Below are 24,014 nucleotides of genomic sequence, written 5' to 3'. Positions count from 1 at the left end.
TCAGGGACAGAGGCCCAGGATCCTCCTGTTGGAACTCTGTGCCCATGTGTGCAAGGGAGAGAAGGGCTGAGCCTCCAGCTTTTCCACATGCAGACATTTCCCATGGGCTGAGATCAGACCACAGCTCCTGCTTCTTAGCTCTTTTAGGTCTAGGCCAGGCATTGGCTGCAATGAGCCAGAGTTTTGCATTCATTTGGGGCATTTAGAGGACAAGTCTGGTCAACACAGGGGTGATGCTAAGTCACCATGTTCTTCCCTTCTCCTTAATATACTGTGCTCACTGAAAGATATTAGTATATCAGCTGGTGGACACACTGTACCGAAAAACCTTTGTAATACCGATAGTAGCAACCTGAGCAGGGTAGTGGTGGTGCCACTGTGTGTCCCTTCACTAGACTTCACAGAAGACACAATCTTCTTCAGGGCACAGCCAGGGCCAAACCTTCTGGAGCTTAAATTGGATTCCTCGTCTCATTTAGTGACCTTTGGGTTTTGCATCTCTAGACCCTACGAGCTTTTCCCCGTTTGTGAACAGTGCTGCTTGTCACACGTCCTTACACTCAGGTACAGTGGGTCCAATTCAGAGAGAGTAGATAAAAGGGTTTGGTAAGTAAAGTGACAGTCCTTTAACAGGAGTTAAAGGTTGAATGAAGGAGGCAAAAAGGAGCGTGCAGGACATACCTTGGATAGATCCCTGAGCCTGAAGTCAGTGGAGATCAGTGGTGGTGTGCTCCTATACACAAGTAATAGGTCTCCCAGATTTCCTTTTTAGCCAAGTTCTGTTGGACCTGGCTTTTGTTTCAGTGGCTGTTTTGCAGAAAGTTGGTTCCCCCCTTGACTCAATAGTTGGTTCTGCGCCATGAACAAGTAATGGGAGATCGCCAGTCTGCTGCTGGAAGAGAAGTCTCACTTGAAAATAAACTCTCAGCCCACTCCTGGCTGACTGTTTTTAAAAGGTCTTGTGACACTTTTTTTTTTTTTTCCCAGAATAGAAATTATATCCTCAGTCCAGCTGTCTCCTGCATTATCTGTGGAGTTATGGTACATCATTTAATAAGCAAACCTTTTTCCCTACAGAATTTGTGAATTTTTATTTCTACCTAAAGTCTCTTTGTCTCTCTGCAGCATGGGAACTGATAATAGTATCTGGTTGGGTTTGGTTTTTTTTTTAGTGCTCAGAAAATTTGAGAGAGTTCCTGCCTCCAGACTGATTTATGGGTCAGAAGCAGCTCAAATTCTTCAGTCTCAGTCACTTGGGGAAGACCTGCAAAGTCCAGCTTTTCAGTGCATTTCAGGTGAGGAAAACTCTCAGAAAATCTGTAGAGACAACACTAATCATCATGGAAAATAATAATCTTTTCATATGATGAGCTTATGGTTAAGTTCCTAGGTGAACTATATGTTTTGCAGTTCAGCACCAACTCACTGCAAGATATTTACAACTTTTGTTGACGTTGGTTCAGGGAAGAGATTGGTCTTTCTTTCAGAAATAAGTCTTCTGACATTATGTACCATGTTAGACAAGTCATCTGACTTTAACACCAGTTGGTATAGTTTGCAATATGGATGAGAGCTGAGATTCAGACCAGGAAACATTCATCAGACTTTTCAGGTGCGCAGACAAAAGAAGGATTAGGTGTTCAGGACATGTGAAAACCAAGCTTTCACCTCTCCCAGATTACCTGATTGACACATAAAAGAGCAATAATTATCCTTGCTTACATCAGAAGGATATTATAAGGAGTGCAGAGATATTCCTCTGCTGAGCCTTACAGCATATATGCTATTTTACATCTGGCTACATCATGTTTGGTGGTTTATATTGATTCAAAGTCATCTAAAATCAAGGCGAATCACTGCACTGCTTTCAGGGTGCTTTGAATCAATGCCTTACCTTGTGTCTCCTAATGCTCAGACTTGTGAAGAGAGGCAGAGGGGTTACGTTCAAAATAAAAACACCCTGGCAGCAATAACACAAGTGGCCTGTTTGTAGGTTAGACAAAGTCGGACAAAGTCAGTGACTTTGTGTCACATACCCTGGTCTAGCTGGAACAGTCATCTCATGCTAAGAGATGAATCCATGAAGCCTTATATGTGTTACTAGAATGATTGTCCTGCACCAGATCATCCCCTAGCTGTACACTGCAACGTTTCTTGCACCTTCCTCTGAAACTGGAGACCTTCAAAAGCAAGGCACTGAGCTGAGAGGACCATGGGAATGAACTTAGGGGGGAAGAGATGCCCCTTTGACAAGCGATCTGATTCAGTGCACATAACCTGTATTTTCACATCCACTGTCAAATGGCAACACTACTACAAAATATTACTGTTGAGGTGCTCACTGAAGAGTAGGAGTTAACCCTTCCCTCTCTGCTTCCCAACAAAGTCAGACAGCTTAGCTTACATTTCTGTTGATGTTTTGTTATAAGCTGGTTGATTTTATACTAACGACATTTGGAAACATTGAACCACTTTGCCAGCACATCACATCTGCCTGATACAGTAACTCCATGGCAAACAGGTTGTGACAAATATTGGAGTGATAGGAAGGAGGGAAACGTCAAATTCTTCAATCATGCCAGCTGCCTCTGCAGCAATCATCTGGCCAGTGTAAGTGAGCAAGCAGCCATCCCCCTCCAGATTTAGGAGTGGCTGAAGATCTTTCTGCTCTTGCACGCTCACCACTAACTTGCTCCCACAGTTCTGCTCCTAGAACAGGAGATGAAATTTTGCCTCAGACAAAAGTATCCAGCAGACATTAAATATTTGGGTGGGTGGTTAGACCTATCTCAGCTGTTTGTAACATCAGGTGATGAACGTCCAAACAACTTTTTGCATTAATTTAAGTTAATTTAAAAACCTAACTGTCTACTGGAATAGTTGAATAGTAAAGTTCATCTGGCTAATGAAATTCATGGGTTTGCAGTCTGATAAAGGTATGAAAAACCAGGTAAATGACAGTAAACCAGTGAACAGTGTAATTTGTAGCAGAAATTTTGCACATGAAGTGCTAGGAAACCTAAGGTTTCTTGTCTGTTTTTCAGGCTGTGAGAGGGAAGAAGCATGCGGTTTTGCCACCCTAACTCCTGCTGGTGCTGAAGTTCTGTGTGAATTATACAGCGCTGCTGAAGTCAACTTCAACTGCACCACCTCTGGATCGGTAAAAATGATCATATTTAAAAATATGTGTTTATCATAATACTGTAGGTTCAATGTAAGTAGAAGGCATCACAGAAGAAAGGCAAGCTGTTACCTGATCCCTTGGACATTGCTCTTCACTATGGCAGTAATAAATTCCTGCAGGTTGGTAAAGAAGCTACACCCAAATCTTCCCAAAACTGACTTCTGAATGCCTCAGTGTCTGGTTGAAACATTGCGCAGGACTTCAGCACTTTTGTTCTAAAAACATGCTGGGCTCCCGCAGTCTGGAAATCAGGTTAACTTGAAAACGGGGGTTCATCTGGATAGTCCAAACTAGAAATTTCCAGGTCGGTAATCAAGTCACCTGAAACAGTCATCATTTCTCAGTCCCTTCCTCTGGTCCAGGGTTTGAATAGAGTGCTCTTTAGCACTGTAACAGCTTCCTATTCACTACTTTTAAACACAGGAAAGTGGCACTGAAGAGTAGAGATCTGTTTGATAGAATAAAGACTGTCCACGCTGGGCCACATGGAGCGGTGGTGGTTATAAACCGTGTGTGCTAATTCCTCCCCCTGACTTTCTGAATAAGGAAAATGGTGTTTAGGAGAGGAAAACAATTAGGTTGTATTTATTGTGCATGCCTGTTTTCTGTCTCAGGTGCAAGGTGTTTTGGGGAACCCCGCTGCCACTAGCATCGGTCGTCTCAGCTGCCTGCTTCATGTCAGGAATCCAGAGGGAGATGCAGTGATGGTCTATTTGAAGAGAGGTACCAGATGCAAATCACTCATCTAATGTTAGACTGCTGTGCCCAAACTTTTAGTTCTATATAGGATCATGACTAAATGTGGGAGAGCATCTTTGTTCAAGAGGCATAATACATTTCAGACCTTAACATTTAGTGATAGCCCAGAAACCTCAGCAAATCTTCCCTTCATGTCTTGTTCCCTAGAAATTAGGAATACAGCTTTTGTAAGCCATTGTGATGGCAGATAGTCCCACAAAAGCTCAAAATTTGTCCAAGGTATTATTCTCTATTCTATTCTATTCTGTTGTACCATGATTTCTCTTTATTAAAGTTTGTTATTTGACTATGTAAGGTGTTATTAATAACCAGCTTGTACATAATTTAACATTTTATGTTAATTTTGACTGTAAATTGTCCTACTGATATACCAGCTGAGAAATACCCTGCTCTCCAGTAAATCCCAAAGTGATTCAACTGATCTGATAAATGTACAAGACACATTTTTTTGGCCTAAGTGTGATTGACACCACTGCATGTCCCAACCAATATGTGTCCAACTTTAAGCCTCATGCCAAATTTGAAACAAGACAACCAAATGCAGAATGCTGCAGGGTTTGAATCAAAACTCTCTGCTGTCACTGGTTTCTTTTTACTTCTATCCAAACCTCTGAGTCGCCATTTATCAATAATAATAAAAATAAAGAGCTAAATCTCACCTAAAAAAAGACCCCTGAGCTTGTTTGTAATCAATGTAATCTCGTTGATACCAGATCTACTCTAGATTTCTGTTGATATTGCTAATTAGATCCAGGATTATGAGAATCGTCCTCTTACATATGTGCCTAGTCAGCAGAAGCCTTAATTGCAGATGCAGTTATGCTGGCCAAATTGCGCATTTTACTTTTTTAACGAGACAAGTTTGTTTAATTTATACCTGGGAGTTATTGATGTAGTGCTTGAAAGTGGAATATTACCAACCTTACTGAGTACATTGATTTAGGAGCCCTTTGCTGGTACAGTAGACTGTTTTTCCTACCCTGGCAGTACATTCTGACCAACTACCCAGGTATAATTGCACCAAACCATTTGATGATCTTATCTTGCATCTGAAACTCAAAGTCCAGAAAAGGACTTTTAAGGCTGAGTTTTTATCATAAAACTTTCAATCAGTTCCAGTCTGCAGGCAATCTGAAAGCATCCCGTCTCCTCCTGAGCTCTTTTGAACATTTCTTTCCTGTTCTGTATACCCAGGACAAGAATTTAACTCATCTGGACTCAAGACCTTTGAAAGGACCAGTTTTCAAAATGTGCTTTCTGGCGTATATCGCTCCGTGGCGCTCTCAGCAGCTAGCACATCTCTGACTGATGCTCAGCTCTTCTGTCGGCAGACTTGCAGCAGGGACTCTTGCTGTGATGGCTTCATCTTGAGTCAGATTGCACTTGATGGAGGTATTGTCTAATTGCAAAATAAAAAATTCTGCAGTAGAAAACCAACGCTAGCTGGGCAGAACTCTTTTTTGGACACAGTATACCTGCCTCTGTGTCATACCAGAGTGTCAGCAGCTTGCCTCTACATCGCTGACATTTTTCAGTGTAGGCAGAATTTGAGTAATGCCCAAGACTTGGCCTGGAGCAGTAGAGATAAAGACCCAAGGTGGCAAGCTGCTCTTGGAGAGAAACGGACATTCTGAAAGGATAATTCTTTTGACCTTCTTTAGACATCTGCATCTGATGGGATAAATCATTCTGAAACAGCCTCTCTCCTTAAGTAACGCAGATCAGTTGCCAGAAGTTGGTGCCTTTCAGCTGATGGTGGAATTAAGATGGTGCCTCCAGAGTGCTTGTAGTGCAAATGTAAATCAACTCCCTTTTTGGAACAGGAAAAGAGGATGCCAAACAGGGCATTATGTTATGTTATTGCATGCAGGAATGCTGTAATCTAAGTCTGGGTGTCTAGCTGGGAGAGCAAGTGGGAGTGGGATGGGCAGAGTCTGGCAGAGGTGGGACCTAGGCAGAGCCCAGATTTCTGCCAGCAAATTTAAGCACTTAATGTCAGTGCCTGCTTTCTGTAGTTTCTTTTCAAGCTCACATGGGATCAACTTTCCTGTTGGAGGTGCATTTCCTATAGGAAATGTGAAGTTCTAACTGAAATGTCTCAAACTTTTAAAGATGGGCTCTTCCAAATCCAGGCATGTGCTACTGGCCGCTATGTGGCAAGCACTTCTCTAGTTTTGAGTGGAAACTGATCCTGGATTTGAGAAAACTTTCTCTGTGGAAGTTGTCAAGCAAATGTTTCCAGGAAATTATCTTCTGTTTTGGCATCTCATATTTTTTGCATCAAAATATTCTAGGTGATCTTGTAAAGTCTATTTCTCTTGGTATTTACAATCAAATTTTTGGGTTCCCCGCACTTGTGAGCTTAGAAGGGAGTGTGGAGAAGGTGAATGTTGTAGAGCTCTCTGTTTAGTTGGAGTGACCTATTTGGATCAATAATACAGGTAAATGCATTACTTGGACTAGCATTTTGTTAGGAAAAAGAAAAAAAAAAGTAGCACATTCAATTTCTCGTATACCTAGTCCATAAAAAAAAAAAATTAAAAAAGCCAGAGAGGGCATTGTAAGACCATAGAAATGCCTGAGCTGTGACAGCAAGTATAAAGCAAGAGCTGAGTATTGTCTAGACGTTATGGTAATAGACTGACACTGGAACACCTGGCCTTAAACATGCTGGTCCCCTCAATTCACACCGCGATGCTGGGGGAGACTCAGGCCTGGGCTGACTGAAATCAGGCACCAATCCAGAAAACCATCCCAGTAAAAATATAAGTGCTTTCTTGGTTCAGAGCCTGAGATTGTAAGACTGCCAAAGGATTGAATATGTCTTCATGGTGCTATAAAGTACTGAGAACACTGTTGGGTATTATCAGATAATAGTAATGTTTTATTAGGTGGTTATAGTATGTGCTCGAAATCTCTGAAAAGCAGGCTACAAATGTTTGTTTTAGGTATGAATAGCTAACCTTAGTACTCCAATTTGAACGTATGGCTCTGATTTTCTTTTTTTTTTTTTTTTTTTTTGGGTAGCAATACTAAAGTGTATCTCTCTCAGTGACACAGGTTCAATTGGCATTTAGAGGAAGTATTGGGATGCTTGGGTGAAAAGCTCTGTGTAGGTGCAAAGCATTATTGGAGTGATGCAACACTCTCTTTGCCTGAACCTAGGTACCATTTTGTGTAGTTTGATGAGCTACCCAGACGTGCTGATCTGCAATGCAAATGGCTGGAGTCCAACACCAACATCTGCCATAGATGGGATATGTAAAGGTGTGAGCTATGATGAAAAAGAGAAGATGTTTTCCTTCACCCTGGGAGGACAAGTGTTCAGTGGAAGTATGTCAATGAATTCTTTCAATTTACATTACTTTTCTTTAATTCTTCTGTAGACTCTGCCTTTTTCACCAGCCTGTGCTGGTACTTCAGTGTACTTTACTTTCTCAAGTAAATGCATATCTGTACAATCACAAGAGAATAAGAACTCCCTAATTGGATGCATTGATAGATACATGGACTTCTCACACTTTACTATGCGAATATTAATGAAAGTCAAGAATGTGTTGGTTTTAGTATGTTACCCTGTAATACTTCCAATATTTAATTTAGGCAGATTCAAGCCAATAATCTGAAAGAAAGGTAAACTCTGGAGCAAATGCAAAAAGATAGATGCCCAGAGCTGCACAGAAAAAGCAATGATGGAAAATAGAGTAAAGACCTGGCATCCTGGACCCAGGGCACCTGGGTCCTTCTTCCTTAGTGTCTTGTAAATAAGGTAATGCATAGTCTAGTGATGTGTTTTTAATGCAATTTCTGAGCATTTCAATACTAGCTGTTTAATTTGAGCAGCTATTCTAACAAACTTTTTCCTTTATTAGCTTCTAAGTTGGCAGAAGAGGCAGAAAGAAATTTTACTACCTTTCAGCAAGTTTATCTGTGGAGAGGTGAGTTATCTCACAGAAGTTGTTATAAAAGCTTATGGTGAACTGTGTGTTCTATAACAGAAGTGTCATTCTCCCTTTATTTTATACCGTCCAAATTGAGACATTACTTGAAAGTCTTCTGGCAGGGGCGGATGTAATCTGGAGTAATGCTGCTACTGTCAGTTTCATAAAATTTGGGTAAATTCTTGTGTCTGAGAATATGCTTTATAACTTTTAATACTGGTGAAAAATGGTATCATGGAGACACTTGTCTTTGTCCCATCAGTGACCAGGTACCATCATAATTTGGCACATTATATGTAACTAGATGGGTTACTTTTATTAGCGTGATAACTATGTATGTGTTGTTTTTGCAATTTTACTTTCTGAATGCCGCAACTTACGTAGCAGGACCTGCACAAAAGATTTGTGATACCGCTTTATAAATGTACACAGCCTCCAGAGCACTGATGCTGAATGCATAGTGATTGTGGATATGGCATTTGCTTTTATCCTCCAAACAGCGTGTTTTGGTTTAGGTTTTTCCCAGAGTTATACGAAGATGGTTTTACTCATTTTTGATTCATTAGTTGGTGGAACTACCTAAGGAAATTTCCTAAACAGTGCACTTTAAAATATTTGCTAAATTGAGGGAACTAAAGATGATCTTGTCTTGTGGAAGAAAGAAAAAGGGAATTACTATGCTCTTTAATTCCTGTTGCATTCCAGGCTCCGATATGGTCACCCGGACTAAAACCTCAGAGTGCGATGCTACTGCTTTGAAGACAGAGAATGATCTAACGTTATCAGGTATCATAGTAAGGGCAGACAGAGGAGGTAGCAGAAGATAGCAGAGGGAGGTGCAGAATTTAACCAGAAAATATCATATATTGCCATATATGTATCATAATGATGTAGGTATTGTGAAATCCAGAGAATTTCTCTTAGGTAAGGAATACAATACAGGTTTTGAGAAAGGTGTTAAAAATGTGAGCCTCCTGGAATGCCCTCCTGTCTTTCTGTTTTTTACCTTCCCAGGCCAGGCTGGAAATGAAAGTGTTAAAATGTTCTGTGAAAGCTTGTTCCTTCAGACTTACTGAACTGTAAAGACCCAGGAAATATTATGTGGCTGAGAAAAAAATTCGCATAAACCCAGGAATCAAATCCTTAGCCTGGGTGCCTGGGCATTTTTACTTAAAGTTACTGACAATATGACTGTAAATATGATGCTTAGAGGAACTCAGGATGAAACTGCAATCACAAGTGTTTCTTCCATGCATGATGAAAGTGAGGCACCTGTGAAGTTCTCTAGCTCCTTTGTTATTCCAGGGTCTGCTCTTCATTATATAGTCATTTATATATCCAAAATCATTTGTATTAAGTTACTAGATTTCCTTTGGGCCTTCAGCACCATAATCTTAGGAGAAAGAGAGCAGTGGAGCCTGTTGAGAGCACTTTGGTTCATCTCTAATGAACTGTAATCTTTGCTGAGGAGCCTTGATGAATACCTGAGCACGTGATTTAATACATGTAAAATCTTAACATGAAGTGAATTGCTGATTTTGCTAATGTAATTTGAAAGGAAGGTAAACTAAAATGCCCATTTACCTAGTGGTGCTCCTATACAATTAGTGGTATTTTAAAGTCTAGACTTAAAAATGAGAAAAAAATGCATTTAATATATTGGGTGAAATTCTTTTGCGTTTACCTGCCAAGGCATGGGTGCAGCCCTCAGGGTTCTCCATTTACCTTGCTGCGGCTGATGATTTCGCTAAAACCTGAAGTTATGCAAGGAATGCAGTTTCTTCCTCCATCCCTCAGTCTTAGTCATGACACAAGAGAAACTGAAGGTTGAAGTTAAGTCTTGAGAGGTAACAAGACTTATAAGTCACCTTCGTAAAAAAGTTATGGAGACATCTGGGAAAATGTCTACAGAGCTTTTATTACTTGATGATCATCCTTAAAGCACATGGTAACATATCTTTTCTATTTTCTGACTGAAAATTCAAAGCTATTGTGCACTCCCAGCATTTCAGCTGCAATCATCAGCATGTTTTTACTTTCCTATTTTCATTTTTGTCTGGCTGTTTCAATGCAAGTAAGATTAAATAATAGAATCTCTCACAATGTTGGAGATTCATCCCCATTTCAACTGGGGATGAGACCTGCTGATGGCATTTGATAAATAAAAAGGTGTTTATGAAGAAATCTGTAAGACATCGGTGAAGAGTGTCCATTTCTTTCGATATTGGATACTTATTTAAAGGGATTAATTTGAAAACAGCCTGAAATAGCTGTGATTGATTGTTTCAGAGGGAGCTCACGAGATATAAAGCATTGTGTACACGTCTAAAGATCACAGGCAGGTGTCAGAAAGGAGTTCTTTAATGTGGTCTGTGGGAGCATAAGCTAGGAGAAATAAGGTTAAATGACTGAAATAAGTGTTAAGCTTGTTAAGAAAACTTTTTAACACTGAGAGGTGTAAAAGCTTCTCAAGGGAATATAAGGAAACTGCTGTATTTTGGATTAATAAAACTAGATTGATTGAGATATTGTAAACATCCTCTGAGGCATCATACTTCACTGTTAGGATGATGTGTTGCATGACAGAGTAGAGAGAACCTTCTTATTTCTAGGAGCTGTGATTTTCATCTAGTTTTTGGGTGGTGGAAATAATCTAACAGTGCTATGTGGTTCAGTGCAGCTCGGTGAGGAGGCATTGCCTACACAAGCATCAATAACTGTGGGTGGACAATTCTGTTATTAAAAGCAGCCTGTGGTGTATGCTAGCCCTACAAAACGGTTGCAGCTGTTTTACCGTGAAAGGCAGAATTTTGTATATAAATAAATTTAATTTATTCCAGATTATAGTTAAGTTTTTTGTGGGTTTGAGCAGTTTGTTTGTTTGTTTGTTTGAATCTCAGATTCCACAAAGGATCTTTTCTACCTAATGGACAACAGCCGGATACGAAGTGACCAGAACTCTTCTCTCTCTTACCAGCAGTACTGGGTCTTCAGGCAGAAGTACTCAGCAGAGGAAGCTGTGCTTTGGTGTCTCACACGTAAGACCTCTTGGAGACTGTTATTCTGTAGGGCATAATAATTAATTAAAATCTTTTAATAGGTGTTATAATGATGATGAGTAGAAACTCTGGACTTAGAGATTTTTTGGAGAAAACCCACAAAATTTTCATGGAAGTTGCTAATGGGGCCACCTGTTTCTTCCTTACAATCTTGTTTGCTGTGGCAGAAAGGGTACCCACCATTCATCATCAGGGTGTCCCTGTTACAGGCAAGAGAAGTAGAAGATACAGCTTAGGCAATACTCTGCCGTTCTTGAAATGTACCCCTCCAAATGGATAGATGACATAGTGGTAAAAGAAGAAGGTAAAATACAGATATTTGGGGTTAATGATAAAGTATATGTTGCTGCAATAAGTGGAGAAGAGTTTCTAGCTCTGACTACCGGGAAGGCAGAACCAAGAGTACTAAACAGTGCACAAACATCACTGTAAGAGGTCAGTAGAGCTATGCCTGTTTAAAATTAAGCATTGACATATATATTTACAGAAGCCATTGCCACAGTAATTAAGACATGGGTTTGACAGCTTTGTTTCTTTTCTGAAGGTGCATTATTACCCTGGGGCAAATTTCAATGCAAATTACTACAAGCAAATGGCTTGAACAGTTGATTCTAGAAAAGTTGTTTATATTTTTGTGTGGTGTATGAACACTTCAGAAATATTTTTTTCAAAAACTTTCTAAGACATTGTAGACTTTATTGTCCTTTTTATTCTTTAAAGTAAGAGACCCACAACTGATGCAGAGTTCTTTTATGGTTATGCAGTTTGTATGTTAAATTTACTAAAAAGAAAGAGAGAGATATCTTTATGAATCACAATGTTAGAGTGACACCAATACACTAGGGTAATGCTTGTCACAGCTGGGGAATGTCTCTTTCCAATTAACTGTGGTGTAGCTCCTTTTCTGTGCTCTCCAGGTAAACCTGCTTTTCAGTGTCACTAGAAACAGAATCTGTCCCTGTTTCTCTTGCACTGTAGTAGGATAATATTGAAATTCTCAGTTTTAGTTGTTTGCTGACGGACAGCTTTAAGTGCTCTGAAGACATGAAGAGGAATAGAGAGGGGAAGAAACCTTCATGTGTGTGTAACTCTTGGTGACTTTGCTTCCTAGGTTGTGCGCAAGATGAGTTTTGTCGAATGGCAGATCTTCAAAACGCTGCAGACAAATACTCTGTGTGCACCCTCTATCCAGAGGCACAGATTTGTGATGGCAGCATCGATCAAATACCAGAAAACTGTCGAACCGTGCTACCCTGGCAACCACAGACATTGTATCGTAAAATAGGCAAGTGTTGGGATTTGGATGCATAATGTGTGCTTTAAGCCTGGTAATGCAAGCTAGTGTTTTGGCTCTTGATTCTGAGATAAAAAGTTTGAATGTATGAATGAGTCCTGGGACATGATGGTGCAAGGGAAGGTCAGGCTGTTCTGGGTATGGTTTTTCATTTTCAGTTCAGAATGGAAAGATATTAACCGTGAGTTCCACTCTCCACCTCAGTTATTCCCAATTCAGAGAGGCCAAGGGTAGCTCAAATATCTTGTATAACAGGTCTCAGATCTTTTTATAATGTGGGTGAAATGGGAATGTCATTGGGATGTCACCAATCCCATTTTCTACCATTAAAATTTTCATGGTAGTTAAGCAATGCAAAAATTGAAAGTCATTGAGTGTAATATTTTTTTTATCTTTAGCAAATCCAGAGTTAGAGACGTGGATTTTAACCTCTGCTCTTTGAATGCTTGGGAAGTTCAATGATTTTCTCGTAGGGGTCATGTGAGGAAGCTGGACAAACAAACCTGTTATCACTGTACAGGAACCTATAGTTTTGCTGTGAAAAATGTAAAGGTCCACTGAACTTAACTATTAAATAGTATCTTTTTGGGGAGCCCAAAGTGCAGCACAGGTTGAATAATGCATGAGCACACTGGAGTCTTCCATGTTAGAGTTGCCCCCAAGTTTTTGGACCTTGCAGAAGGACTAATGTCAATACAGGTCTCAGAAACAGAAGCCCTGGGCTGGAAGCCTTTCCTTGGCAATGTACTTTGCTCAGCTTTTAGAGCCTTCACTTGTTGGATTTTTGTTCATCTTCAGGCTTAACCATCAAAAGTTTACTGTGGTAATGTAAAATTATCTTTTAATCGATCAAGACAATTGTAGCATAGAAACATAAACTTTACCCTTACCATGTGATGACTTGACCAGTATATGTAAATTACAAGGTTCAGATGATTTTTCCAATTTTGTTTTTCTTTTTCCTTCCAGTCACTCTAAAAAGTTCTGTGAAGAGCTTTTACACACGTGTACCATTCCAGAAAGTAACGGGGATCTCAGTGAGGAATAAGACTGACATGAGCAGTAAAGCTGTTTCAGATGGGTAGGACATGACTGTTCCTTTGTTTTTACCAGAAGTCTAACCGTGCCTGGAATTCCAAGGCCCTGTTATGCAGACAAAGGGGATCAGACATATTGATCCAAGAACAGCATTATTTGAGAATATTTAAAAAGAAAAAATAGCATATGACTTAAAGGAAATTTATAATTGTTATAAATAATAATGTATATAATTAGTAATTATATATTTGTGAATTATTACTTATACTGCTATTAAATTGCTGGTTTGTCAGTTAAATCTCTTGGCAATAATACACCAAATTAATTTAGGCTGATATTTTTAGGGCAGATATCAAAATAATAATCTAAATTATTAGATGTAGTCTGATCAAAGGTAATTTCATCTACAAATGGAAAAAGTATCAAAGCGTCTATGCAGTATGAAGAACCATGAAGCAGTCTTATCGTGAAAGGCATCTCTACAGGTTCTCAGTGTCTCTCCCCTATGCAATATCCTCTCTTCCCTTCTCCATGACACAGGCAGTTATTAATGATACTAAGAGTAATGGTGTTTTTCCTTTCCCAGCTTCTTTGAGTGTGAGCGTTGGTGTGATGCTGACCCTTGTTGCACGGGATTTGGCTTTTTTAATGACTCCCAGCTATCAGGTATTTTTTTGCTATTTTTATTTTTAAAATAATTTGTCTCCCTTCATTATTCCAAACTTTACAACTTCTTTGCTGTGAAGGGCACTTTAAAAGCCCTTGCAGATCTTGTGCAACTCTCTCTAGCACCTTTTTGAGTAACCATAATAATTTCTAGAAGTTCAGCCCAATGACATGCTCCACATCTGAGAAATTATTAAGAAAACTTCATGAGAATGAGTCCTTAAGAGGCTGCAGTTCCAACAGCATGAAATTCAAACTGATAAAACACCAGGGAACTGTTACTTCTCATTCATCAACACCTCTTCCAAAATGTTGGTTGACTTCTTTTTGTAATTTTTTTTTTCATTGTTTCATTTCTTAAAGCATAAGGGACTTAGAAAGCTAAATATTACTGAAATTAAATGCATGTTAAGCACATAATGTCCGTGGATACTTTGGGGCAGCTTAGCCTTTTGGCTTTCTTGGATGTCTGAACTTTTCTGCTCCCAAATTTTAGTCTTCTACTTGAGGAAGATTGGTTGGGGATAGAGGCTGCCTATCTAGCTACTTAAGACATCTCAAGTAGGATTTCTGTTAGTCTGAGGAAATCAGATCTTTAAAAGTATGCGTGACTTGAAAGCCATTAGAAAGTCAAACAAACATATTTTACTCACCTGAGATGGCTAAGTTAAGGGGCATTGTCCCCCTATACTCCCTCTATAGTCAGCAGAGAGATGTATAGACACAGCTATGGGGTCATTAAGAGCTTTGGTTGACTGAATCCTATTCTGGACGTACTTTTCTTTCTCTCCACTGGCTGTAAAAGAAGTGCTCTGTTTAAAAGGAAGTCTTTAGTAGGTGTTTAAAATTGGATGCTGTCCAGGTCAAAGTCAATGAAATAGTTTTTAATATTTTATTCCAAATTCAGATTTAGGCCACTAAAATGGCTAACCTTGTTTCTGCAAGTGTCATGTGCTAATCAACTCTCCCTGAGGTCATTAGGATGTGCTGTTTTTACAATTCATTTGGGAATTTGGAACACTTCAGAAATACATATTTTTAATTCCCTTTTTTGTTGAGCAGACAAAATGTTCACTCAGTCAAAAATGAGTAGCTTGGAAAATTAATCCAATATAGTTTAGATTGGAATTACTGCGCAAATCAAAAATAGTTGACAGTTTTCATACCTCCATATGGCCATGTGAAATTTGAAGTCTTAACTGAATATGACTTTCAGCTTCTTTAAATAGTTCTAAAATCAGTTAAGGATTTTAAAGCACTGAACATGCAAAACTGGCACCTCTTAGGTTATCTGATTAATATTTATTATCTGTGACATTTCAGACATCCAGTCCTGGCATTCATATAGTCAAGAGAACTTTCAGTAGTGATTTTAACACGAGCTAGGATAAATCTTCAATGAAACTGCTAGCTCTGTTTCAAACCCTCCATTTTTTTTCAGGTACAGAAATATTCACACTAGGTCTTTGAAAGGCAGAATTTTTATCTTGATGTAAGTAGGGGCTGTGTTTCAACATACATGCAGATTTTTAATTTCCAGGATTACATTAACCAGAAAGGACTGCTTGCGCAAAGAGGTCCCGATCTTTGCTGAGTGGAAATACTCCTAGTGACCTTAATGGGTTATAATGTCGGTACCCACCCTCCCTCACATTGAATTCATTGTGATTTTTCAACACTATTTTCATCAGCAGTAAAACTTGGCCCATTTTAGGTATTTCCTTCCTTAGGTATTTCTGTCAGTGGAATTCCTTTTAACACTCAGTGGAACCGCGCTGTATTCACTTTCCTCAAAATACTGTCTAGAAGAGGAAAATTTTCCTCATCATTTCTATAACCATGTATTTCCCTGGCAGGTGGAAAGATCGTGTGCCTGACTCTGAACAGCCTAGGAATCCAGACGTGTGCTGAGGAAACAAGAAGTGCTTGGCAAGTTTCAAATTGTAGTTCACCAGATGCTGAAGTCAGAATACACCCATTTGGCTGGTATCAAAAGCCTGGTAAGTGATGCAGGGCGCATGGCCTTTCCGACTGGTTTCTGCCCATTGAAGCTTATTATTTAGCTTCAATGTGTAGAAACTTCAACTTTCAGATGGAGGACCAATTTGCAAGGATCAAAAATAGACGAGGCAGACAAGTATGTGCTAGGGAAAGAAAGGTGCAATTTAATCTCCATTTTAACAGAAAAGGAATAGAAATACTTCAAAGGGGTATAATTTAATTTCTTAGATTGGGAGACTTGTGGCCAATGTCAGAATCCAAATATATTTTGTCCCACTGCACAGTCCTGGTCAGGACATCATTCTTTGTTTCTCACTGCTTGGCTTATGGTTTAACGGTGTGTGTGGATGCATGACTTCAAAAGGTTTGGTTTTGTTACGGAATTTAAAATGCACTTTTGGCTGTTTTGGTTAAGAAAGGGCCAAGGTAGCACTGTATTCTTCAAGCAGTAAGAAGTCATCACGTGTTTAAACAGAAGAGAAGTTATGAGAGGTTAGGTTATTTCCTAAGAGGAATCAAAACCAGTCCTGGTCAAAGTGAATTTTCTTTTCCATAGCGAAATAAAGGCTCCATTACTTTGTTGAAAAATTTCAATGGGTTTGTAATTTGTCACACTCCTTTTGGATGTGTCTAGTTCTACTTTGTTAAGCTTTGGTTTAACATAACTGAAACAATAAAGAAAACAATTGCCTGACTGACTGTATCCCCCTTTATGGAAGGATAGCCCGTTATTGAGTCTACACGGGCAGAACCTTATTGAACTCCACTGAGAGCAATGAGGCCCCACGGGGGCAGGTCTGGCGAAGTTGACAGAATCAGGGAAAAAAATTGAATAAGGAGTACTTTTTCCTGCTTTTAAACTCCCTTAGTTCTTGCAGAGTAGAGAAAGACTGATATCTGAGTGGAGAGGGGAGGCATGAAGTGTGGATATATACTGTCCAGTGCATGTGATATAAGGATAACCCAGTTAAAGTTGTGTAAAGTTAAATCAGATATCCTGGCAATACACTGCATTTTACAGTGTTGGTAAACTTAAAGAAAACCCTGATTCACACTGGAAGTGTCTAAATATGAACTTGATCCTGAGCTTTTCCAAGTCCTACGCTGGCACTCTGCCCACTAAACCATCCGTTTACTCCCCCAGTGGGGCAACCCTTGTTAAAGAGGGGACACAGCATGGAGTTGAGGGGGCACCACGGGAGCTTATAGGGTTTCCCAGACCCTAACTGTGGGCTTGGGGAGGGATGGGCTGAGGGTCTAGCACTGAGAGGAAGGGAACAACAGCCCTGATAAAGTAGACAACAGCAGGAGCCTATGGGCTGGCAGAGCTGAGAGGCAACCAGGGGTAAGAATGAAGAATGGTAGAAATGCAAAGTGAAGAGGAGATGGCGGAGGTGTAGATACACTTCCACTTCTTGGAATTGTTTTTCGTCCTGTTGACAAAGAACCAACTAAAAATAAAGGATGTTGCTCGCTTCACGGACAGAGGGATGATGATGAGGAGCCTGGGGTGTATGCATAGTGGGGAGTGTTAGGAGACATGGTGACGTTTCCTTATGTAGTGAGGAAGTGTCAGGTGTGTTTCCACCATAACACACAGCAAGACACAGATGTTTATGTAAATAGAGATATTTACAGACAAAAATTTGTATCAGTTGTACTGGTGTGTTGGGGGTCTGGGAAACAGGAAGAGGAACAAGAAAGCTCTGAGGCTAAAAGGGAAAATGAGTGAAATCTGAAGGAGGAATTTACTGTAGACAGTGGGACGTTAGCATGAAGCAGGTTCTTTCATTTTAGTCCACAGTCTTCTGCTGTAGGAAGGTACTTGTGTCTCTGCATTTCATAATATGTTGACGTGTGAGCTGTTTGACCACACAGCTCTGCTCTTTAGCAATTTGACTTCATGCATAGTCATGGTTGCAGCTCAGTCAATGAGGAAAATATAGTAGCATTTTAAAGAGAGTTCTGGATAGCCCCAATTCTTCACTCCTGTCAATGTGAATGGTAAAACTCCTGAGTTTTAAGAAATATCTATTGTTTACATGCATGGGCAGTACAAAGTGGAAGAAGCAAACAGAAAATCTGATCTGTCTTCAGCTTTAAAATGGAGGTTTATTTTGTCTTAGTAAAGAATTTATAACTGATTTGATTAGCTGAAGTGTTTTACAAAATATGCACAGGGGAAACTTCTTATTTGTTATTTAAAATTACTAAATTTTAGGAGAAATGTTAGCAAATAAGTTTCTTGTGTGGAAAGTATGAATGATTATTTGAATTTTAATTTGAAAAGCTTCCTGCTGGAAACTGACTTGTTCCTAATTCTCCTTTTGAGAAATTCCAGTTTGCTAATCAGGAAGCAGAGAAAATCTCATGTCTCCTGTGATGCAGAAAACCAAATACAGAGAGGGGCATGGAAAAAAACACAGAACTACTGAAATGAGTTGTTCATAAATAACTGTGCTTTGAAAAGTGTTTGTAGGAATGTTTATAAATACAGAAATTTAGGGAAGTCTGGTTTCATGTACAAGCCCAAAAGTGTTAGATAGCAAAGCAGCTTTGCATCCTTACTCTTGGTGTTTGTGGTGAGAAGATGCAACATTCAGATCCCAGAAGTAATGCTGGAAATATTGAGGTGTTGATTACATTTTAAACCTTCGAGTGTAATTTTTTTCAACTGTTTTGTTTTTTTCCACTTTTAGCTGACTTGAAGAACACCATGCCTAACGTGTGTCCGCCTGTTAGTTTACCTCTCAGGCCAGAAAGTGGTAAGTGTATTTATGTATTAAGCAAAAAAAAAAAAAAAAAGGAAGCATCCTCTATTTTGTATGTATTGCTAAAAGATCACACTATAATGAAATGGTTGTGTTCCCCAGGAGGTTACCAATTCAGGGGTTTACTCATTTTTATTAATTGTGTATCATTTAAACAGAAGAATTGTTGTCATCCACAATGCTGGCCTAATATCTCTCAAACTCACTGCCACAAGAGGTCACTGAGGCAAAATATTTGGCAGGATTGGTGAAGAAATTTATCATTTATAAGTGTGGATGTCACATCGCTTTCAATGGATATAACTTCATATTTTAGTGCAGTGACCAATGAAGAAAAGCTCTGGCAAGGGTAGCCTCCTGAAAAGCTGTTTATTACATTATTGTCCACTGTTGTGGGGTTTCTAGCGCCTTTCTTGTAGCATCTGGTGCTTGCCAGGATGGCAATGAATGTCAGACGATTAAACAAATCACCTGCAGTTGTTGTCAGTAATGCTGAATGCGAGGAGTGACGAGTGTTCAAATAGATACAATTGCAATAGAGATGCCAAGTCAAATTTAGCAAATCTAGTTTTCCCTTTAAAGCTTTATGTCTAAAAAGCAAGATGATGAAAAGGGCAATTCCTCAGGAAATTATACCACTTTATAATTGGTGTAGAAGGATGATAAACTGTACTGCCTTTGGTCCTTGTTTGTGGTTTCCTGCAAGGGTGGGAATATTATCTCAAAGATTATTCAGAACTGGATCACAAAAAATGTAGTATTTGAGGTGTGTGTTGGGTCCCACTTTTGAAGAGATGCTGTAACTTGCTATGACACCATCTTTTTTGTATCGGGAAGAAAATTTATTTCAGTCTTTCAGTAAATGAATCTTGCGGTACTCACATGCGTTATTTTAAAAGTGGGTGGATCCTCTTAATAAACGAAACTTAACTGCTGTCTTTCAGGGCTTTGTGTCTATTGCCCCCTAAAAATATATGCAAATTGTCAACAGCTACAGGCTTCCCTGATGTGTCCTTTCCAGAAATACACAGCATATCTGCTAAATGCTGTGTGTAACGGAAAGGAAGCAGGTTGACTAGTCATTAGACAACTCAAATTAACCCTCAGATTAGACTAAAATTGAGAAATCTCATCCATTTCTGCCCTTGATTTTCTGTTTGATCTGAGCAAATTTTTTTGTCTGTCTGTGTCTGTCTTTCCTTAAACCACATGCAACTGGGCTTGCAGGAATTGGTTAATATTTGCAAAGAATTTCCAATATTGAGTTCAGAATTTATTATTGACTGTTTTGTCATCATATCTATGACCACCAGTCATGATCATGTTCAGACTATTTGTATTTATTAGTAGAATTTGTGCTTTTTTTAATGATTGTTTTAATGTAATAGAAGGAAAACTCCTATCTTTATAGGTAAGCAGAAATATTTTTTGTGTGAAATGCTTTGAAGAGCTAGTGGGGTAATGTGTAGGTTGGGCAATTCAACTCCTTTGCAAACTATTTTTCCCATGGGATGTAGAAAACCGCTTTACTAAAACTTTCTTCCAGTGTGAAGCTTAGTAATACTTTTGCCATGTTCCTTTTATGTTTTTCTTGCTTGCTTAAATCTAGGAAAATAGTGACCTAAGCAGCACTTAAGGAAATTAGGCCTTTCTATCTCATTTGCTTTCTACTCTAAAAACTGCCCAGAACTTAGCCACAGCAAGCGAGGTGCTCATCTTACCCTTAGTAACAATCTTGATCTATCAACACCCATTTCCAGGTCGTCTTTCCAAAAGCAGAGCAGCTAGGGAAGTCTTTGGTTTGCAAAGGTCTGGTTAACCACCCAAGTGAGCAGAGCCTTCCACGAAGAGGCAGGATTCTGGTTTAGAGCGGTTGTCCTGAGGACAGCAGTCAGGAGAAGTCACTGAATTACAAAGAGTGCAACGAGCCTGGACATCAAATTAGCACTAGTATCCTCTACTCTTTGGGTCCCTAACCCCAGTGTGTGCAGCAATGCATTCAAAATGCAACTGGGAACTATCTGTCCTTCTTATGTTCTGCCTCATTTTGATACTAAAACTACCAGCCTGGTTATTTAGGTCAGATTGCTATCTCTGTTGCGTTGTCAGAGATTTTGGAAAATTTTCATAAACATTGTTTCCAAACCCTTTATGATTATATATGTTATATTAATATATGCTATAGAAGATTAATGGGTTTAGTGTTGGGCATCGTAGAAAAGCTAGCAGTGACTGAATTTGCTACATTGTGGTATTGCTTGCACATGGGGAAAAAAAACATTACTGTGACTCCTGTGTGGTAACCAGATGGTGAGTGTGAGAAAATGTCACTATTTAAAGGGCACTGTCGTGTGTGTGTATATATGTGTGTGTGTGTGCATGTAAGCGCATATATATATATATATATAAAAGATATATAAAAGTTTCCATCAAAAGATCAGAAAGATACTTAAATTTGAATACTTTGCCAGAAGGCTGTGAAATAGTGAAGTTAATGTTATGTCCAATCTAGAGTCTGAGTTTACTGAAGCACAATTAAGGCCTATGTTTCAGTAGACAGTACATTTGACTGCCTCATTTTCCAGTTAACCAATTTGCAATGCTCAGGACAGAGTGCCCAGCACTTTGCTTCCTCCCATTTGCAGTCAGGGTGCTGACTCCATTCCAAGTCTGTGGCGTTTCCAGCCCTGACACATAGTGAAGAAACCCAGATTAGCAGACTTATTTTCAGTCTTGTGGGAAGTAGATGCTTTGCCTATTTTACTCATTGTTCTTCTTGATAGAGAGGGTAGAGGCACATAGGACCATAGAAAATTAGAAAAAGCCTCAACAAGAAGGGTTTCCACAAGTACATGGGCAGCAAAAGGAAGGGTAGGGAAAATGTGGGTCTGCTGCTGAATGGGGCAGGAGACCTGATGGCAAAGGATATGGAAAAGGCTGAGTTGCCTTCTTTGCCTCAGTCTTTACTGGTAAGTCCAGCCTTCAGGCTCTTGAGACCAGGGGGGAAGACTGCAGCAAGGAAGACTTATCCTCAGTGGAGGATCAGGTTAGGGAACAAGCTGGACATACAAACCCATGGGGCCTGATGGGATGCACCCATGAGTGCAGAGGGAGCTGGTTGATGTCATTCTGAGGCCACTTTCAATTACCTTTGAAAGGCTCCGGTGATAGGGGAGGTTCCTGAGACTGGGAGGGAAGCAAATGCCATCCCTGTCTTCAAGAAGGGCAAGAAGGAGGATCTAGGGAACTATACGCTGGTCAGCCTCACCTTGATCCCTGGGAAGGTAATAGAGCAACTGATCCTGCAAACCATTTCCAGACATATGAAGAACAAGAAGGTGATTCGGAGTAGTCAGCATGGATTTATGAAGGGCAAAATCGTGCCTGACCAACTGGATAGTCTTCTACAATCAAGTGACTGTCTAAGCGGGTGAGGGGAGAGCAGTGGATGTTGTTTATCTTGACTTCAGAATGGCTGTTGACACTGTCTCGCATAACATCCTCACAGGAACTGAAGTAAGGTCTAGATAAATCTACAGTGAGGTGGACTAAATGCTGGTTGAACTGCTGGGCACAGTCATGATCCAGCTGGAGGCCAGTCACTGGTGTACCCCCAGAGTTGATACTGGGGCTAATGCTGTTTAACATCCTGAATAATGACCTGGATGATGAGACAGAGTGCACTTGCAGTGAGTTTGCAGATGATAAAAGGTTGGGAGGAGTGGTTGACAGATCAGATGAGTGTGGTGCCATTCAGAGGGACCTCAACAGCCTGGAGAAATGGGCAGACTTACATCTCGGATCAAGCTGTCTTCCATCAAGTTGTCTTTCAGCTCTGTCTGAAAACTGGCTAGGACCTTCGTGTAGCAATTGTATGTAGAAGCTGTTTTAACATTCAGCCTTCTGAGAAAATAGGTATTCTCTCTCATGTTCACACATGCTTCAGCTTTTCTAATTCAAATTAATAGGACTATTGGCTCCTTTGCTGTCTTTCCTTAGGTGGTCAGGAGGGCAAGATTTGCAAGCTGAGGTAACATCTTGCATTAGTTGGCTTATGTAGTTGTAAGAAGCTGCATTTTGAGGAATCCTTGACATCCTGCAGAAGGCCAGATTGTTAAATATCAGCTTCTCCATCTCTACCCTTATGGAAGGATATCACTTCAGATTTGAGCATCTCTGAAGAGCCAGTAGAATCCTTCTGCCCTGGAGATGTCGAAGTGCCAATCTTTAATTTAAAAAAAACAACACAGCCCAACCTGTCAAGATTCTCCATTTTCTCCCTGAATAAGCTGGAGAATACTCTTTAAAAGAAAATTTTATGGGCCTCAAACCATTTTGTTTGTCCGTTTGTTCTACAACGAAGCCAGTTCTCCCAGAGCTAGATTGTCTTTCTTTGGACTGTCACCAGATCTTAATTTGTCTCACTTTCTGTGTTATTTAAACTCAGAATCTCACTGTTTTTTCATTTTGTTTTGTTTTTTCAAAGCCTGCATATACAATCTTTAACTGTCCAAAGTCAGCAAGGGACAGCTAGAATGATTTAATTTATCCTAGTATCTGCCTGAAGGCAGAAATCCTTGAGCCAAGGAGCTGTAAAGGCACTGTCCAGCCCTGTTAGTTCCACCATACACAAAGGGGGTTTCTGTTGCAGTCACTACAGGTTTAAAAGATGGAAAGTTGAGACCAAATTCTTTTGTCTCACCCAAATAATTTACTGGAGTTTCCTTCACTGAAACTCTCCCTAAATAAATTGAGCAAAAACATGTATTTGTTTTCCTTCGCTTCCCCAATCTGGGCTTTTGAAGATGTTCATGAGCAGTAATCTTCATAAAACCTCTAGACCTTTGAATCTGCAATGACAAAAATAATTTTCAATAGTGGCTTCTTTTCATGCCCTGTCATAAAGCAGCCTGCAGCCATCAGGGAGATGCAAAAATATCCCTTCCCCATATGAGGCTAACCTCAGGAGAGAGACAGCAAGAGGGAAGGCTTGAGGTTCTTCCCGTTCTTTGCCTTGATCGTTCATCCAGCAGCCCATTGTAGCCCTGTGATTCCTCTCGACAGCCTGAGGCTCCTGTTGGCTTTCCCCAGGTCAGTCCCCCTACAAGCAGCACTGCTAGGCATTTCTAACACTCATTAGATACCCCATTAGCCTGCAAAAAAGGGGAATTAAGTGCTCTGTAATGGCTGCAGGTCACTGCTGTCTGGCAGGAGGGAGGTGAGCTGCACACTGTCCTTTACCTGACTTCTTGTTGCTTTGTGGTTGCTTCAACGTGTTTTACCTATTTGTATTCTTGCAAT

General features: G+C 39.9%; 1 protein-coding gene across 1 annotated transcript in view; it reads left to right on the top strand.

Moving 5' to 3' along the window:
• TG (thyroglobulin) overlaps window positions 1-24,014 on the top strand; it is a 165,800-nt gene that overhangs the window by 51,702 nt on the left and 90,084 nt on the right. Inside the window, exons 23-35 of the mRNA XM_076329064.1 lie at window positions 1,173-1,295; window positions 3,045-3,160; window positions 3,799-3,907; window positions 5,138-5,335; window positions 7,109-7,276; window positions 7,816-7,881; window positions 8,590-8,670; window positions 10,785-10,922; window positions 12,055-12,228; window positions 13,207-13,318; window positions 13,862-13,941; window positions 15,798-15,941; window positions 18,642-18,707. Coding sequence (XP_076185179.1) covers window positions 1,173-1,295; window positions 3,045-3,160; window positions 3,799-3,907; window positions 5,138-5,335; window positions 7,109-7,276; window positions 7,816-7,881; window positions 8,590-8,670; window positions 10,785-10,922; window positions 12,055-12,228; window positions 13,207-13,318; window positions 13,862-13,941; window positions 15,798-15,941; window positions 18,642-18,707 — 1,575 coding nt within the window. The remainder of the gene's footprint in view (window positions 1-1,172; window positions 1,296-3,044; window positions 3,161-3,798; window positions 3,908-5,137; window positions 5,336-7,108; window positions 7,277-7,815; window positions 7,882-8,589; window positions 8,671-10,784; window positions 10,923-12,054; window positions 12,229-13,206; window positions 13,319-13,861; window positions 13,942-15,797; window positions 15,942-18,641; window positions 18,708-24,014) is intronic.

This window comes from Aptenodytes patagonicus, chromosome 2, assembly GCF_965638725.1.
Source record: "Aptenodytes patagonicus chromosome 2, bAptPat1.pri.cur, whole genome shotgun sequence".
Classification (NCBI taxonomy): Eukaryota; Metazoa; Chordata; class Aves; order Sphenisciformes; family Spheniscidae; genus Aptenodytes; species Aptenodytes patagonicus.
This window is presented reverse-complemented; position numbering and strand designations above follow the sequence as displayed.